This window comes from Candoia aspera, chromosome 3 (assembly GCF_035149785.1).
Source record: "Candoia aspera isolate rCanAsp1 chromosome 3, rCanAsp1.hap2, whole genome shotgun sequence".
NCBI lineage: Eukaryota > Metazoa > Chordata > Lepidosauria > Squamata > Boidae > Candoia > Candoia aspera.
This window is the reverse complement of record NC_086155.1, coordinates 146,065,801-146,084,549: the sequence shown is the minus strand read 5'-3', so window position 1 is coordinate 146,084,549 and position 18,749 is coordinate 146,065,801. Positions and strand designations below refer to the sequence as shown.

At 36.8% G+C, this 18,749-nt stretch overlaps 1 protein-coding gene across 2 annotated transcripts in view; it reads left to right on the top strand.

Moving 5' to 3' along the window:
* Nucleotides 1-7,611: 7,611 nt before the first annotated feature.
* DCDC2 (doublecortin domain containing 2) overlaps nucleotides 7,612-18,749 on the top strand; it is a 61,810-nt gene continuing 50,672 nt past the window's right edge. For both annotated transcript variants that reach the window (XM_063298971.1, XM_063298970.1), the window contains exons 1-3: nucleotides 7,612-7,749; nucleotides 9,454-9,807; nucleotides 11,827-11,878. In XM_063298971.1, coding sequence (XP_063155041.1) covers nucleotides 9,515-9,807; nucleotides 11,827-11,878 — 345 coding nt within the window. In that variant the 5' untranslated portion in view covers nucleotides 7,612-7,749; nucleotides 9,454-9,514. The remainder of the gene's footprint in view (nucleotides 7,750-9,453; nucleotides 9,808-11,826; nucleotides 11,879-18,749) is intronic.

Genomic DNA, 18,749 nt, shown 5'->3' with positions numbered 1-18,749 from the left:
CATAATGTTGTTCTTCTTAAATATACCCCTAGAGACTGTGTCTTTACTTAAAAATAAAACAACAGCCTGTTGCTAATTAATAGAGTTCACAGAGAGGTGTGATTAAATGCTAGTGTTTTTATATCTAATAAAAAGAAAGCTAGTGTGCCTTTACACTTTTAATTGCCTTATTATTTAATGCTTGGACAGAGATATTTTATGAATCCCTAAATCAGCTACAGCAGTGGTTTGAAAACATGCAATCAGTATTTCTGTGTGTTCTAATTTTGTTCTTCTAATCAACTCAGTAATCAGTAGTGATTTGAAGCATCAAATATACATATTTCAAACTGTTGATGAAAATAGTCCAATTATTTGGGACTGCCTCTCCTTGAGGGTACCTGTCTGTCCTACCAGGTCAGATAGGGTGAGTGCACGCAAGGTTCCCTTCCTTAAATATTGTCATCTGGTGGGACCTAGAAGGTGCCTTCCTCACTGTTGTCCCTGCCCTGTGGAACAGCCTCCCTGCTGAGATCTGGCAGGCCCCCATCCTTTTGGCTTTCCAGAAGGCTATGAAGAGCTGGTTCCATGGAGGAGTGTTATTTTGGGGTGCCATGAGGTGTGGTTGCATAGTTTTGTTGTTATTGTTATTGTTTGTGTTTATGTTTTATTGTTATGCTGTGAGCCATCCATGGTTATTGTATATAAGAGGGTGGCCATACTATTTTTTTAAACAAACAAACAAACAATAGAGAATTATTGCAGGGGATAAATGGAGTATTTTTCTTCTGTAGATACACATTGTTGATGTTGTTATATCCTAAACCATGATTGTGCATTCTATTTTACAGAAAGCTTTTGTTAACATCTCATAATTAAAATCTATCAAACACATTTGTTTAATTGCATTATTGTGTAATATCTCATTTTGCATAATTGAGGACAATATAGTGACTTCATTCATAGGCAGTAAAATGTAATTATTTTGCTAAAATTTACTTTCATTTATTTATATTTCAGCTCTTTTCTATGGGGCACTGGGGCAACTTCCTGCAAAGTCTACTACAAACTTCTTAAGAATAAGTTTGCAGCACAGCTGTTGAAACATTACTTCTCAATATACAAGTCACTGTGAAGCTACTGCTACTGGCACTGAACGTGGAAGTGGTAATACTGAAATGAAACTTATCATGGGTCGTATATAATAAGCATATATAGACATACCTGCCAATGCAATATATTTCTGGCAGTGATGCTCATATACACAAAAAGCATCTCCAAATGGTTGCGTTTATCAGGCAAAACTGATTTTACTTCAAATAGATTAAAATCTATTTGATTTTAATAGATTAACTATAGTGTTAGATATTTAAATAATATTTCTTGTCTTCCAAGATATACATTATACGCTATTAATTCCAGACTTGAGTTAAATAGCACAAACAAGAGTCATAATGTAAACATCCACGGAAAGTGGCTGTTATTTATAAACAGCTATGAGGAAATAGCAGTTCATGGTTGTCAACTGTATTAGATACCATTCTTTATGCCATTGTAAAGACCATTCCAAAACTAATACTGAGCACTATCGCCATTAGCACTATCAAAGCCAAAGAATACCTTTTTCTCTATGTGGCAGAGCTCTTCCCCTCCAGAGCTTACAGGTGGACAAGAAATGAAGCATGAATCAAAATGGGCCATGTTCCTTAGCAGCATTTCAATAGATATTAATTGTGGAATAATGTGGACAAATGGTATCTTTGCCTAACACTTCTAAGACTTAGCTGTGGCACTGAATACAGCAGCACAAACTTTTAAATGTTTAAATTTGTCCAACTGATCAAAAAGGCAATAAATCATATGAAATTAAAAAGTACACACATAAGGAATTTGTAGATGAAAATGGTAACCCTCCACTTTCATATGTATTAATTTAGGACTAAATTGAAAAACACAGCTTGTGTTAACCAGTAACTGTAGTATATCAAAAGCTGCTTTACTCCAAATTACCTTTTTGGTAATGGTTAACTATCTTCTTTGTAGCTCACAGCAGGGGAGAGATTATTTTCTTTCCTGAATGCTGAGATAAAAAGAAAAGAAAAATTCCTGAGTGCTTTTATCATTACCTGTGCTGAAATCAGGACTTTTTTTTTAAGCAATAGATAAGCAACACAATTTTTCAGATTTTATAAAACCTATTGGGCAGTAAAGCTTCCACTGAGTTGAGCTGATACTTTGTGACTTAATGACACATCCAAGTTGGGGGTTTTTTGGCAATAAAATGGAAATGGTTTGCCATTGCCTTCTTCTGAGATGTGTTTTCAAATTCCTTGTCTAACCTATAGCCCTGGTAGCCCATAGTGGTCTTCCTTTACCATACTACCCAGGCCTGAGCTTGCTTAGCTTCTGAGCCCAGATCATATCAGCTGATTTGATATTAATTTAAACTAATATTAATTTTGAAACCTAATTAATGTGTTGCTTGTTAACCACTTATCCAGTTCAGTGCACAAGAAAGGTCCACCGAAGTCAAAGTCTTAAGTTGATTTTCAACCGTGCATTTTGTTACAGAACTTTACACAGAAAGGAGGAAAAAAGTTCATTTATAATATTCAGTGTTTGTATGTAAGAGCTATAAATTTCTGTTTAAGATTAAATAATCTTGTTGATTCATAATAATATCTTTAATTTTAGTAGCATACTGTTATTATCAGTGCTATGTGTGGTTATAGTATGCGGACTTTTGAAATATACATGATAGAAACTGCAAAAAAGACTCAAAGTACAATTCACCCAATTTTTTTTTTAATGTATTCATTATTCAATTTTCTAGGTCACCCAACCACTCTGGGCAATTTGACATACAAAACCAATAAAATAAACCCCCTTATGGATTTTTTGCTGAAAAAAGAAAAAAATGAACTTGTAATTTTTGGATTTGATGATTAGAAAGGATAGATAATAGAAAGAAGGAAATTATGATGTAACCTTAGAGAGAGGGAGTAAAGTATAAATGTATTTGTAACTGCTGTTAAGAAGATTGGAAGCCATTTCTTTGTAACTTTTTCTTTTTGTTCTTTTTCTTTTTTTCTTCATCTTTTTCTTTTCTACTTCTCTCTTTTATTTCTTCACTTTTTCACTTTTCCTTATTCTTACTTTCAACTTAAAATTTGCACTGTTTTATTCTGTTGAAAACCTCTTTAATAAAAATGATATATATAAAAAACACCAATAAAATAAACAATAAAGTCCATTAAATAGTGCCACCTGGAAAGAACAGCAAGCAAATACTCTTCCCCATCAGCAGAGATAAAAAGAACCCCCCACCACCACATTAACCCAAGGCCTTGGGGAAGAACCATGTTTTAGTGGTCTTTTAAAGTCCAGAGGATGCTGCTTCAGAAGGCAGAAAAGTACTATGCTTGCCTTCCTTCCTGAAACCTCCTTGAGGCTGAATTGGAAGTGCTGACTTCTTAGTTAGGTCCTCAAATCACTGAGTCAGGTTTGACACATAGTGATTTTATACACACATGCCATCCTGACCTATTTTAACTAGGAATTCATAGATTTTCAATTTGATCCCATCTATCTGCTAGCCATTGCCTTAACCTTCCGGTACAGTACGTCTCAGTCTTGCCAAGCGCAATTATTTTTTTCCTAATCTGTGTTCTGCTTATATCACATGCCCAAAGTATGTGAGTTTCTGCTTCCTGATAACTGCAACCAAAGAGCAATGATCCAGGGCTGATAGATTGTTTTTTTCTTGTAGTCTGTGGTATACTGCCTCCAAATCCATAATGTGAAAGTGTCTATTTTCTTTCTCTCACTCTTTATCAGGGTCCAGTTCCCACAGCTGGAAAAGCAATCACTTTAACAGTCCCAATGTTATGAAAGGTTGTCTACAGTAACTATATTTGACCTTTCCTGAGCTAAAATTTAACTATGAAATCTCATTCAGTTCACTAATAACTTCTCATAGATAACATTCCACAACGCTGTCTCACACTTATCTGGATCCTCTTGTTTGTGTATCACATATTTTGTGTAGAAGCTATACTGTATGTCACAAAAAAAAATCATACCCTATGATGATCTCCTCCTCCACCTCCTTTTGTAAACCAGCCAAATCTCATAAAACAAAAGGAAACCATATTATTGACCCACAAGGAAAATACATCTAGAGCAGGATATCTTTATTTCAAAGAACCAGAACAATGGAAAATTGCAAATAAGCCTTTGATTTCTTCAAAAATACTTCAATAAAGTCTGTATCAGCATAGACTTAAGACTGAGCATAGGAAGAAGCTCTAATATTTGGGTGCTTTCAAAATGAACATTTCTACCATAGCTATTTGAAGATATTGTACAATGGTCCATATTTTTCTCCTGTTATGCACAGAATTGTTATACAGAATTTGTCTAGCTGACCCTAACAGATTTTCTGAGTGGCTGATTCCACTCAAACAAATGGAGGAATCCTAGGTAGTTATGGAGCTTGAAGCAGGAACTGAGCTCGAAATAAAGTTTTAAACTTATCAGCTCCTTGCTAGATGCAACATGTTTCTAAGGAAAAAAATGAGAAAGTTGGTCACAGCAGATAGCTGATCTTGAGGAAGCAAAGCAAGTTTGGACCTCATTTGTTCTTTGATGGGAGGCTACAAAAACACCTCAGGGCTATAGACTAAACTTGGAAGAAAACATTTCAGAAGGCAGTGGCAAATGTCTGTACTGGTACCAAGAAAACAGCATGGGCACACTGAATGTAATCATTGTGAGTAGGGTATAAGCTTGACTTGAGAGGCTCTTTAACTATGTTTTGGAGTGCAAGCATATCTGTGCCTATTAAAAAATAAACTCCTACTGTGTTCGGTGGAAGTTACTTCAATTCTACACAAAAGGCATTGCTTACATGCCCTCATTCACAACCTTATTTCTTGTGCGTGTTTGTTGGTCATATTCATACTAAATCCAAGAGTCTGGAAGAGCAGAACTGAAAAGGGCAAGCCACTTTTCTCCTCAAAAGACCTGAAGCTAGGAGACAGTGATTAACAAACAGGGAAACAGATCATCTCCAAGCTCTACATAGCCACAATATTAACCCCACACCAGTACCAGACTTACTCATTTCAAACACTCCACAGCTGAGCTTCAGATCAATTGACAAAGCTTAGGAACACAACTGACATGGTGAAATCAAATCCCAGAAGTTCAGAACTGCTTCTCAATTAGCACAAAGTTCTTGGTGAAAGTACTTCCAGATAAGAGGGCATAGGGTGGCATTCCATTTTTATCCTACTTTTCAGAAAGTTATTGTCCCCCAAAGTAGCCCAAACCTGTTAAAAATGAAAAACAGGCCCCTCCCTCAGGCTAAACAAACCAACAGCAAAAGGATAAGGATAATGGATAATTGTTATCCAATCTTGTCAAATGGTTTTTGCTTGCTAGTGTGCCTGAAAAGGTTGCCTTTGGACCTGTTGCCAATGAAAGGGGCAATTGTCCAACAGCTGGCCTATTAGTGGCTGATGTAAGAGCCTACTTGTTTTGCTCCTTTTCATAATGTTCTTCTTGAGAAGAACACTGAGACCATAGCTGAGAGATGAGACCAAAGTGTACCTCTCTTCAGTTCTCTGCTCCCAGAGCAACATAGAGCAATGAAAACACACACACACACACACACAAACTCAGCATCAAAAACAAATGCCAAACTTGTTCATCTAATCTGTACTTTTCTTTTAATGACTTACCCCTTTGGCTTTGCTGCCTTATAAAAGTGTTTTTTTTAAATGGCACAGCTAATTGACTTTGAATAGATTATTAGTAAACGTATCATATTAAAAATGGTTTTAAAGCTTTTGTTATAAAATACAGTAGGTACCTATTATAAAGATTTTAAGAATTCTGTAGTAAGAAATACTTATAATTCTTAAAGTAAATAAACTGGATTAATTTCCAAGTAAATATATTTAAGGTTGTAATGCTGGGACACCAGGGTCTCCAAAATGTAATTGGACCATATTAGAAACACAGTATTTAGATTCACTATATAAAAGAATTTTGTAATAAAGTGTAAATAAAAAAAATTGTTTTATAGAAAGGCAAGAACATTTTGACAGATTTCAACATTTTAGTAACTCTCAGGCAATGTATGAGTTATCTCCAATAGAATGCATTTCTGTGGTCAAGTACTAGAATTTAAACAGGCATAGAGAATAACTGTTTAATCTGAATCGGTAAAAATGGGTTGAATTTAATTTCATGAGAGTTAGTAAAGTGTTACACTGTCAGAATCCTGTTCATATAAGCATTCAGCAAGATATTATTTTCTATGGCAGTTTTGCACTTTAAAAGTGGGTATGCTCAAGCTGATAAATTACTTCGAAAAGAGGAGGAATGGCATATATATTGCTACCTCATCCCATTTTTCTCCAAAACTCTGTTGGATAGGTTGTATCAGCCCTTCAAGGTAGGCCAGGTTGGAAAACAGACACAAGAACCAATGGAAGTCTACTTTAATATTGTAGGATATAATAACAGAATCTTGAAAGCCTGGTTGTTTCTCTCTCCCTCCCTCTTATACCAAAAAGAGGGCAATCTTGAGTTTCTTCCTCACCCCACCTGTCTTTCAGAGCTAAGCTGATATTTTCAGGATGGCTGCTGCATATCTCCCTCACAGGCCTGCAACTAGGGTCTGTGTCACCTGGGGCAAACTTGGATTCCGTGCCCATTTTGGCGCCCCACCAGCTTGGCGCCCGGGGCACATGCCCCGGTTGCTCCCCCCTAGTTGTGGCCCTACTCCCTCAAGGCTATCTCCGTGCTCCTCTACAAATTGGGCTAACGGTAACTGGCCCAAAGTCACCCCCCAGAGCTGAGGGTGGACTTGAACCCACCATAACCACTAAATCACACCCCCTCTCTGTCAGAGAACAATGTCTCTTTAGTTTCCATGCACTGGGGCTGTTCCTTGAAAGGTTGCCAACTTACCATTTCCTTTTGGTTCCTATTCTGCAGGAAGAGTATGCCAAATACCTCCACCCAAGAGGTAATCTTGGCACTAGTGGAACTTCTGGGGGGGGGGCTTTGTTTGCAAAGACCACCACTTTTTCAAATGCATAATGGATAAGTGAATAATAATGACTGACAGTTAGAAGCAGTTAGGAACCCAAGGCCCTTTTGGAACTCGGGAGCAAACCAGGGAGCCCCAACTGCCATTTTTGCCTACAGGAGTCTCCCCCACTGAATTTCCCCAGGCGCAAATCACTCCCACAGGTACTGGGAGCTCACCCTGCTTAGACCAGGATCTCACTGGCGCGGTTTAGTCCTCCTGCCTCCACCCCAGCTGGGTGCCATCTCTCCTATCTCTCTTGCTCGGTGATGAGGCTAGGGAAACGGTAACCCCGCGTAATCCTCTCTTGGAGAGATCCCTGGCGAGGCCTCCAGGTTGCCTCGCAGGATTTGTTGCAACCCCCTCCTTGCTCCCGAGCCAGGTGCGTTGCTGTGGAAACGGCGGACAGGGAAAAAAGTCCAGCATTCTGGGAGCAGAAACCCGCGGCCAGTAGCTGCCACGCCTCCCCTGCCGTCTCTCTTCAACTTTGGGAAGCATGAGAGCGCTTTGCTGTGGCAGCCACAGCTCCAGCACCACCCGCAAACGTCGGTCGGTCCTGGGGAGAGCTCATGGTGCCCAAAGCTGAACCCGCGATAGGCGGAGAGGAAGAGAGAAGGCGGCTGAGCTAGCCGGGGTGAAAAGAGGCGTCGGGACTTTGGTTCGCTCAGGTGCTCGTCTCCCTTTCTCCTCTCCACCCTTTGCTCAACACTGGGACGGCAGCCCTTACTTGGCGCGGCCAACTTCCCTCTTTTTCCGGATTTGTGGCTTTCAGGGCATTGCCACCCGGGATAGTGGAAGTTCCCGACTCCTCAAGACGATGATGAAGTCTGCCTTCTATGCTGGACGGAAAGTCGCCGCTTTCTCCTGCATTGACAGCAACAGCTCGTGGGTGGAAACGGCAAAGTTGTTTTCAGTCCTGTAGCAAAACCTCTCTCCTTTGGGATTAAGTGACCAAAATTGGGGGTGGTGAAATGCGAAGAGCCGCCTGGGTGAAGATATGAGAGAAAAAATATGTGTGTGTTTGAATAGACTGAACGCATTTGGAGGAAAGGAAAGAGCTCAACAATTTCTTGGTGGTTGGATCCTGCTGAGGGTATAATGTAGTAGCTCCAAAGCAGCCTTAGGCCTGGTGTTCGCTTAGGTGTGTGTCTGTGTGATGTATGTAGGACACATCTTTGCAAAATGATGACCTTCTGAATAGTAGTTTAGATCAGCCCTTTGGCCTCCTCCTATGTTCTCTTCTCACCTTATTCAGGCCTTCTGTAATTCATGAAGTTTGAATCAAGAGTTTAGGATTCTGTTTCTGGATCATATTGAATAGTACGCATGCATGAGCTGATCACTGAGTAAACTTAGTTTGAGGCCTCTGCATCTGATGTAGATGCTAGGAATAAATTAATTACTGGTGTATGGCATTATCAAGAGTAATGAGAGACTGTGCTATGATGGTGGACGACAAATCTGAATGAATGAAATGCAGTGAGATTACAGCCACATACTTTGAAGCCGAATGATGTAGGGATGAAATTTAAGATTCTACCATTCTGCTTACTGCGTCATCTCTGCAATAGAAGCAGTAAAGAATTTTAATCTCAGTTGTGTCTTATTATCCTACCCTATCTTCTTTTTCCCTCTTTTTATTCCATTGAAAACATTTCCATTTCAACATGAACATTTTGCAAGTAAAATTTGCAACCTCCCCACAAACAATTGACCATATCTGCCTTTTCTGTTCTCTGCCATTTCTGTTTGTGTTTTTGCCAGCTGCCATAAAAAGTTACAGTAAGTGTGTCTTTTAATATTAGATAATAAATACTTCCTTTATCCTTCCAACTCTAAATTTCATGGTAGGTTCATTTAGAAGGTCACTTCATGGTTAATTTTTTAAGTGAAGAAGATAAGCAAAACAAAACAATGAATGAAAAGAGGGAGGAGTGAAGATATTGGTGAGGGGAAAATGTGATGTACCTAGTTGCAATTAAAAAAAAGTGGGTGTTCTGGGGCTCCCATAACAGAGTTGGGGAGGAGTGTGGTTTCTTTGCTGTACTTAATAAGCATTTCTGCTTTGCATCTTTAGTTTGTGTGAATATGTAGAAGAAGGAACTCATGACGAGTTTACTATTCTCAAGAGATTGGCAAGAATTGGTTGCCTAGCAGAGGGACTCTTTGAACTGTAATGGAACTGAAACCTTTGGGAAACCTTAAGAGCCGCCCTGGTTTTTTAGGCATAGAAATACTGTTGGTGCTTGTTCCCGTGTGCCAGTCATGCTGTAGATGTGTATGCAGTGCCTATGCTGCAAACTGAAATTCAAACATAATTGTCAGAGAAAAACAGTGGAAGAAAATAAATCCCATTCTTCTTAAACCTACAGGTGCTCAGATCATTATATTCATTACAAACAGGAACCAGGATAGGAGAGTGGAAGGACGGCTATGAGTAGTCCCAGTGCCAAGCCAACCTGTCTGTCACAGCCTGTGGTGAAGAGTGTGATGGTATATCGCAATGGAGACCCTTTCTTTCCTGGGCGCCGTGTTGTTATCCATGAGAAGAAGGTGTCTAGTTTCGATGTCTTTCTAAAAGAAGTGACAGGTGGGGTGAATGCTTCTTTTGGGGCTGTGCGGAATATTTATACACCCCGTGGTGGGCATCGCATCCGGCAGCTAGATGAGATTCAAAGCGGAGAGCACTATGTTGCTGGTGGCAGAGAAGCCTTCAAAAAACTAAAGTAAGTAGTAATGTGTAATTCCAACCAACATGACCTAGAAACTGAAATATGTGGTCTTTTAAATGGCAGTATCCAAGTCCTCCAAAGGGGGGGGGAGTCAAAGCACTCTTTTCGTTTAGAGTTAAGATGTTTTAACTAAACAGTGAAAACTTGATTGTTCATAGGGCCAGTTCCCCAGTCTTTCTCTTTGCCTTCCCATGTATGTATCTTTTTTTTTAATCTGTTCAATCGTGGCCGATTCTCGAAGACTGCCTGGACAAGTCTTTGTATTTTTCTTGACAAAGTTTTTCTGAACTGGTTTGCCATTGCCTCCTTCCTAGGGCTGAGAGAGAGCGACTGGCTCAAGGTCACCCAGCTAGCTTTGTGCCTAAGGCAGGACTAGAACTCACAGCCTCCTGGTTTCTAGCCTGGTGCCTTAACCACTATACCAAACTGGGTCTCATGGATTACTACCTATAATTTTTTTCTCTCAGAAGTGATGGAGCAGTTAAGTGAAAAGTCCTGTTCCAACACCATTGACAATATTGATGTAAGTGTATTTGACATTGCTGTATTTAAGGCTACAATCCAGAAGCAAGCAATTTGGGATTCTTCAGATGTCTTGGATTTCAGCTCTCCTCAGTCACAGCTACCATGACCAATAAAAAAGAGATTGTAGAACTAGTCCTAAATATCTGAAAGGTGCCACATTACCTACCCCTATTATACATACTAGGGTGATTAAAGCAAAAGAGGACAGGTGCTGTACTGGTAACAGTGGTGTGGAACACAGTGATACAGCAGACTTAGCCTGTCATGCAAGCTATTCCTGATGAAATTCCCTCCTGATATCCAATACCTAAAGAAGGCACCGTCTTCTCTTTTTTTAGCTGTCAACCTTAATATACATTTCCCACTAAATTTTCTGAATATACTTTTGAGTGGATGTAGCCTGCACTGTTTTATGCTATGTATTTTTTCTAGTAAAAACACTAAACATGAAATACAAATAAGTTCAGTTCAAGTTTACTTCCAACGCATAGGATTTTGCTAATTAAGTTATTCATATTTTTTAATATATCTATCTGTATCTATATCTATCTATCTATATCTATATAAAAGTTATAGTGTAGAATAAAAGAGTGTTCGGAATTACAAATCCTAGTTTGAATCTGAAGATAAGATTTAGCAGACATTTTTCTGCCTGGAGAATCCTTGATTCAAATTAGTTGTGAAACAGTTCATGGATCATTAACAGAACATTTTCAGCATTGAAGCCAAACTACAGTTCCCATAATTCTTTATGAGAAATAGTAATGGGACTGGCTATAAAATAATTTAAATCAATATGAGTTTGTAAAATAGATAGTATGCCTTAGTATAATTTTACTCTTTTTTGCCTGATTTTAAATATAGTATATTACACCAGTTTACAAATATACATTTGGCTATAATTATTGCCTTATATTATTCTATATTTTTACTTTTGATAGATTTTATTGTTTTGGTGTTTGCTGAAATTAGTGTTAAGAACTTTGTCTCGTAAGCTTCAAAAAGAACCAGATTTATATAACTATTTAGAAATATAGAATATGGGCTTTCATATTTGTAGAATTTTAGACTGTGTAATGTTTAACAAGTAACAATAAAATATCCTAAAATATATGATAGTCCTGTCAGCATATAATATTAATTGCTTATCATTGCTATTTGCTGGATTCATATATCATATTAAGCCATAATGTGGCTTGTTGGTTAAGCACCCATCTGGTGAATGCACTGTAGAGGCACCCAAAGTTGTCAACCTTTTGCATAAGTTAAAAATATAAGGAGAAATTGCCAAATAGCCGACTAAGAACTGAGTTTGTCACATAGGTATAATATGTTGGCTGGTTATTAGGAAAAACCACGAAAACAGGAAAGTATAAGGCAAAAAAAAAAGAATATTTTTGAAAATGTAGTACTGAATAGCTGAAACTTTACAATATTTTGTTACATGTTATACTTGTAAATAACCTAATTTATTTTCTTGTTTTTCAGTTACTTGGATATTGGAGAACCAAAGAAACGACCTGTGGAAATTAATAATGAGGTAGTGTATTCTATGCATGAATATAAGTCTGCATTACACTTGAAATACAAACAAAAGAAACTTTTATTGATTTAGACTGCATTCTGTTCTGACTTATTTGGAAATCAAAGGGAGTTAGTTCTGAGTAAACATATATACTCAGATAATGTGAATTTACACATTAGACTAAGGCATTTTTTTAAAAAAAATTAAAAATTAATTTATCATCCTGCCTTTATTATTTTTATAAATAACTTATGGCAGCAAACATACCTAATACTCCTTCCTCTTCCTATTTTCCCCACAACAACAACCCTGTGAGGTGAGTTGGGCTGAGAGAGAGTGACTGGCGCATGGTCACCCAGCTGGCTTTCATGCCTAAGGTGGGACTAGAACTCACAGACTCCTGGATATTTTTTTTGTTTATGCAATAATAGTTAAACAAGAAGTGTGCTCTCTGAGTCCAGCAATATGCTCTAATTTTTAAAGAGAGATTTAGAAAACCAAGATCTAGAAAACTACTTGTGCAATCAAGCACAGCTGCTCTGGAATCTGCTTTTCCCTCCTTGTCCATGAGGACTGCTTGGTTTCTTTAAAAGGAGTAAAAACATATTAAGAACGTAAGAAGCTTTCTTACACTGTCTAGATTAACATTTTGTATTATTAAAACTTAATGGTTTGTTAGCACAGTGGCCCAGGTCTTACATAAAACTAAGGAATAAACAATGGTTTCAAAACTGCAATGACTGGATTCACATCCCTCATTAAAACCAACTCAAAAGCAAACAAGCCACATTATGGCTTATCTAAAGTGACCATGTTTCCAAAAGTAAAAATTGGTATATGCTAAATTTTTGTAAATATACATATTTATTAATATTCATCCATAACTCAGTTTCCCAATCTCAGACAGAAATTGCAGATATACCACAATAATGTTTGAAAGGATTTCTGTTAATAATGAAGCAGCTTTCACTAATTCCAAACTCCTGTTCCTTACTACATTCTCATCCTATGTTTAAAATTATATCTAGATCAAACTGAGGTAATAGATAACTAACAAGCAATAGAATAAGGCTACTGTATTTGGGCTGCAGAAATCTGGACATTCACTAGGAAGCAGCAAAGATATCCAGAAATCTCTAAATATTAAGGAATTCGCTTATTCAATTGAACTGTTTATCTACACTGGTGTCCTTCTTTCAGACAAGAACAAAACTATACACAGTACATACAGATTTGTTCCCTGAAGTATACAGAACTCAAAGCCTTTATAATGATCTATGATCCAATATTTAAATTCTAGGCTTTTTCTTTCACCCTTCAAGTCAATAGATACCTGGCCATTTTCCTGATTGCTGTAGGAGGCATCGGATATATGTTGATATAACAGTTCTCTGTGGACTGGGAATCACTGGTTCCTACGTCACAGCTTTATTCCTTACACTTTCCATCATGAGGTATCCCCAGGCTTAATAACTGAAAGAAAACCCAGGCACTTCCAAAGAGTCTGATTAATTGATGCTATTTCTATGGCTATTGCATCCTGTAATCCTGCTACCTTGCTCTGCATCGAGCTAGGGTTACCATCTCTGGGTTGTGAAAATCCAGATGACCAGTAGATGGAAGCAAAGAGATGGTTTTCTGTTAATCTTTGCTACCCATAATGATCTTGTAAACTTTTACAGCCTGGATATTTGAGTACTTAGGGACTTGGCAGTTTATAAATATGACAGACAGACCAATAGGATAACCCTACTCAGTTTCTCAGGTAGGTGCAATGAGTTGTGAATGCCAAAATTGTTTCCCAAAGTTTAGCTTGTGTGAGTCTTCTGCTGCTTGGTAATGCTGAGATGGGCTCCTGGAAATTGGGACTTTATGGTTTTGAGGTGATGGGGGATTGCCTGGATATTCCTCCAAAGCCAGGACTGGATTTAAGCTAAAACTGACTGCCCCTGCAAAGTCAGGGCACCTAATCACTCTAGATTTACTGAGATATGCAAACCCAGCCTATGGGTTTGATGCCAAATTAATCTGGATCAAGAAATGAAATGGCTTTGCAAAGTGGTTTGTGTTATTGACAGACCATGATAATGGCCACTGTTCAGCTGTTGGATGCTCTTGTAATCTAAGAATGAATTCTGAAGTGACAGTAGTTGAAACAGACAACTTCTGAGGGTCCTGTGCAATTATCTATTATAAATTGACTTGACTGTTGATGTTTGGCTGCACAATCTGGGGAACCAGAGGTGTAAACCATAATTTGCCCACCATTGGTTTATGACAGTATAATAATTACTTTAATGTTAAAATCTATTCTGCTCTAGATTTATACTTGTTTTTTAGATTTTTTATTGTTACTGTGGTTGCCTTAGTCTGTTCAGGGACTTTTTTCCCTAGAGAAAAGACTTTAAAGCGTGAAATATAGAGAACGCTAAGCAAATATAATGCTTACAAATGTTTTGCTTAAGTCATGAGTGTCACAAAATGCACTACTGTATTTGGTAGAATATGTGGTGGAGAATGAAAATGTGTCTTAAAATGAAGGAAAATACTGTAATTTGAATGACTATTTTGCGTGAATCATAATGTATAATGCACATAATATGGTGGATAGATGGAAGGATAACCTGAAGTTTAAGTAACATTAAAAAGTAATGTAAAGCTCTTGGATTATTTAGATGCTGTTTTCCTACAATTCTTTTCATGATTGTTGCCTCTGTTGCAGAATTGATAGATTTTGAAGATAAGCACTTAAATACATATTACTAATGTTTGGGCCTATTACTTGTTGTCATACTTGGGGTCAAAAAGTCATTGTTTGATGAGGAACCAAGGATTAATATTCTTTGAGTATCATTTTTGAGCAATCTATGTATATACTTAATTGTCATGCCATCCAACCCATGCATATTTAGTTGCTAATCAGAATGTCATGGACACTAAATGCTTTGCTGAAATCAAGTTTTATTATAACTACAGCATTCTCCACAATCTTTCAAGGAAGTAACCCAATCAAAATATGATCATCTTGCAAGTTTTCTTGACAACATACTGACTTCTGATACTTACTGAACGGTATTCAGTGTCTTTATACTTTATTCTGATTAAATCAGTATTTTTATGATCTCTAGAGTTTTCTCAGGTACTAATGCCAGAACGCCTAGTTTGTAGTTTTGTCTTCCTTTTCCCATTGCTCTTTTGAAGATAGGGATATTTTCCTTCCATCAGTTGTCAGGTACTTTACTGTTCTTCAGGATAGTTCAGAGATAACATGTAAAGTTTGTCTAAACTATCAGCTAGATCCTTTAATACTAATAATGCAATTCATCTGGTCCTGTAGATTTAAACTCATTTGCAGTAAATAGGTATTCTTGACCAGTTTCTATCAGTCTCAACTTCTTTCTGCATCTTCCTCCTTTTCTTCTTGGTGGAACACATGCTGTCTTCTTAGAGAAGACTGAATCAATATGTTGAATAGTTCCTTCTTTTTTTATCTGTTAGCAATTTGTCATTTTCACTGAGTAGCTATATACTGATTTTTTTCTCTTCCTTTTATTCTGAACATATCTAAAGAAATCTTTTTTGGGTTTTTAAGCATTCTTTGTGAACCTCAGCTCATTTGAAGCTGTAGCATTTCTGATACCATCTCTACAATTCCTAACAACCTATACATAATCTACATACACACACACACACTTTTTTTTTCTATTCAGGGCTCCACTAAATCTTTTGTGCAATTACTTTGGCTGCTTCTGCTGCCCTACATTCTTTTCCTCATTATGATATTTCCAGCTGTGTTTTTAATATCTCCTTAGAAACTCTCACCAATCTTGAGCTCCTTTTCCAATTAGCCGCTCTTGCCATAGAATCCTATTATTCATTGCTTTGAATTTGTTGAAATAATGCTTTCTTGAAATTGAAATATGTGTTCAATTAGATTCAGCTTTGGTTTCCTTAAAATCAAGAACTCCAGCATTATATGACTGCTTTCCTCTGAGCCTTCTGGTATTCCTACTTTCTTCTTTAACAATGTTAAATCTTCCCTGTGGGTTAACATCAAGTTAAGGATAGCTCTTCTCCACCCTCTGAAGGAAAAGTTGTCAGTAAGAAAAATCAGGAATTCTTCAGGACCATACTTGGTAGCATTTGTCTTCTAGCAGCTGTCTTGAAGCTTCCCATCACTACTATTTCATGTCTCTTGGAAATATCTGCAATGATTGCTGTTGTACCAATTGTCCTGTTTTGTCTTGTTTTCTAATCTTCCCAGAGGATATTTGTTAACAGCCTGACTATAAATATAAAGTATAATGTCATTCCACATAGACAAAAAATTGCTGCCCAGAATTTTACAGGAACCTCTTGTTTTATAAGATGCCAGGGCAGCGATCTTCTTTTTGTAAAAGACAAATGCTTTTTTTTTTTAAATGACATTAAAAATCAATAGCTGTTGCTTCATGAACCTTTTGTGCTCTTTAAAAAAAAGTTACATCTTTTGGGCAATAGAGCTGTAGAATAAACAAATATTGTGATTTGTACAAAGAGAGCGTGAGAGAAAAAAAAGAAACTTAATTCTTACATGGTTTGAATAATCCAGCTCTTAACTATTACATGTTTTTAAAGATGTAAAATAGCTCTAAGTTGTTTGGTAGTTAGTATCTTGGTAACCTAATGAGCACTGCAAGTCATACACTGTTATTCTTTTGAAGTGAATACCTTGAGGATTCAATGTAGTATTGACCAGAAAGCCTGTGAAAACAAAAATATTTTTTCTCGTTTACATGTGTACTGATAATTGTAACTATGTCTGAAGAGAGGATCTTCAATTTTCAGTAAAATTGCATGTGGTGCACTGAAAAAAAATTAAAATTTTTAAAAAGTGCAGAAAAAGAAAAAAAAGGGAAAGAAAAAGAAACGTCCCCTTCATCCCTAGCAAGTATAATCAACATTAACAAATTATCACTATCTCTTAAAATACAAGTGAACACTTCTTCATTCTGTACTTCACCCCATTCACTATAAGCCCATTTCTAAACCCTCATCTCTCCATATTAATCAGCAGAAATCCAGTAAGGGTTATCAGAAATAACAATATTTCTGATAGTTCGTAACAAATAAGTGTTACGAACTATATCTATTACACCCAATTTGAATCTTTCCTTTTGTATTTATATTTCCAATTCTATTTAAACAGATCCCCCCTATTTCCTCTCCTCAAATAGTCAAAGTCCAATCCCAGTCAAAAAACAACTAAACATTACCAAAAATAACCATCATCATCTAATCCCAATAAAAAAAACCATTAAACATCACCAGAAATAGCAACCCATTATTTTAACCTTGATCAAATAAACCAATTTTGTATTTTTCTTTCTCCCAAAGATATTTAAATTCCTCGAAGAAAGTTCTAATATCTGCTTTCTCATACTCTCTTTGTCTCTTCTATCAAAGTTCTTGTCATCTTTGTCACGCCCCTTTTGTAACTCCAGTGTGACAACTCCAGCAAATCCCTTTTGTGCATCCAATATAAGAAAATAATCCACATCGCTCTTCTGATTTATTATTTGTATATCTTTTTAAATTTTTAAATCATCATCTAATTTCATTTGTAAATCCATTATTTCCATCTCTTTCTTCTAGGCTATAATTTTTAAATCCACCTGTAAGTCAACATCAGTTTTAATCAATGGGGCTTGTTCATCTTCAATAACACCTTCTGATTCTACTATAAAGTTAAATAGTTCTAAGACTTCCTGCACCAATTCATCATACATTACTTTTAAAGTAGCCATCTGGTGCCCTCTAGTGTCCAACCTTCAAAGTCATCTTATTAGTTTCAAAGTATAAACAAGGAGATTTTCCCATGAAAAAGTATCTTTTCAATTAGCCTCAGCGTCTTCAGTCAAGTCTATCTGAGCCCTTAATCCATTTAACACTTTCTAAAGCCCACAACAATCATCCTTTTGCTGTATATTCCAAAAAAATGTTTTGTTACAAATCTTTAAACCTGTAGTTAAACTTTTTAAAGGATTGAAGGAGACTCACCCAGTGATTTCAATAAAACTTGCCAGTCAGAAGGTCTCAATTAAAAAAAAAACGGCCAAAGAAAAAAAATTAAATCCAAAGTGATTAATAGATGAGCCTTGGTCAAACTTAAAGTCCATATAGGCAACTTTAGTGGCTACAGGCATGACAAAATCTCATGACTCCCAGCGAATCGCAAAAATGCAGTTCCTGCCATCTGCTCACAAAAAAACAGCTGTACAGAGTACATATGAGTAATCTTGCAATCTCTCCTTGCTCCAGAGAGATTTCTGCAGCCTGAATCCCATATCTGACTGCCATTTTCGGTCACAATGTGTTTCTCTATTCTAAAGGAACGTAGTTTGCCATGGTGGCTCAGTGGAAGCTTGAATGATAAAGTCCCTTCCAACCTTATCATTCTATTACATTTCTGTGTCTAATGCTATTGATAAATATAATTCCCTTTTATTGCAACCCAGTTATTACAGTTTTTAGAATCTATCTGATATCCTTTGAGAGACATAGTTTTCATAAATTGAAATAAGTTTCCCTTTGATCTGATTTTTAAAAGAGCTGTTTTTTACTCTTTTCATTTACTTGATAGTTTTTGAACTTCAATATAGTAAAAAAGTATTTTCAGCTTTTTTCATTCTCTGGATACCTATTTGCCCTAAGTAAATACAGATATTTATTATGGTGTGGGAACTAAGTATAATAGGCCACTGTAATGGACTAGCCAGGCCATTTTTCTTATGGCAGAGGCTGATCAATTTACATGGTTGAAATCTTCAAGATTTAAATAGGCTTAGTCTGAGCAATCAGACTTGGAATTTATTTATTTATTTATTTTTCGATTTTCTATCACCGA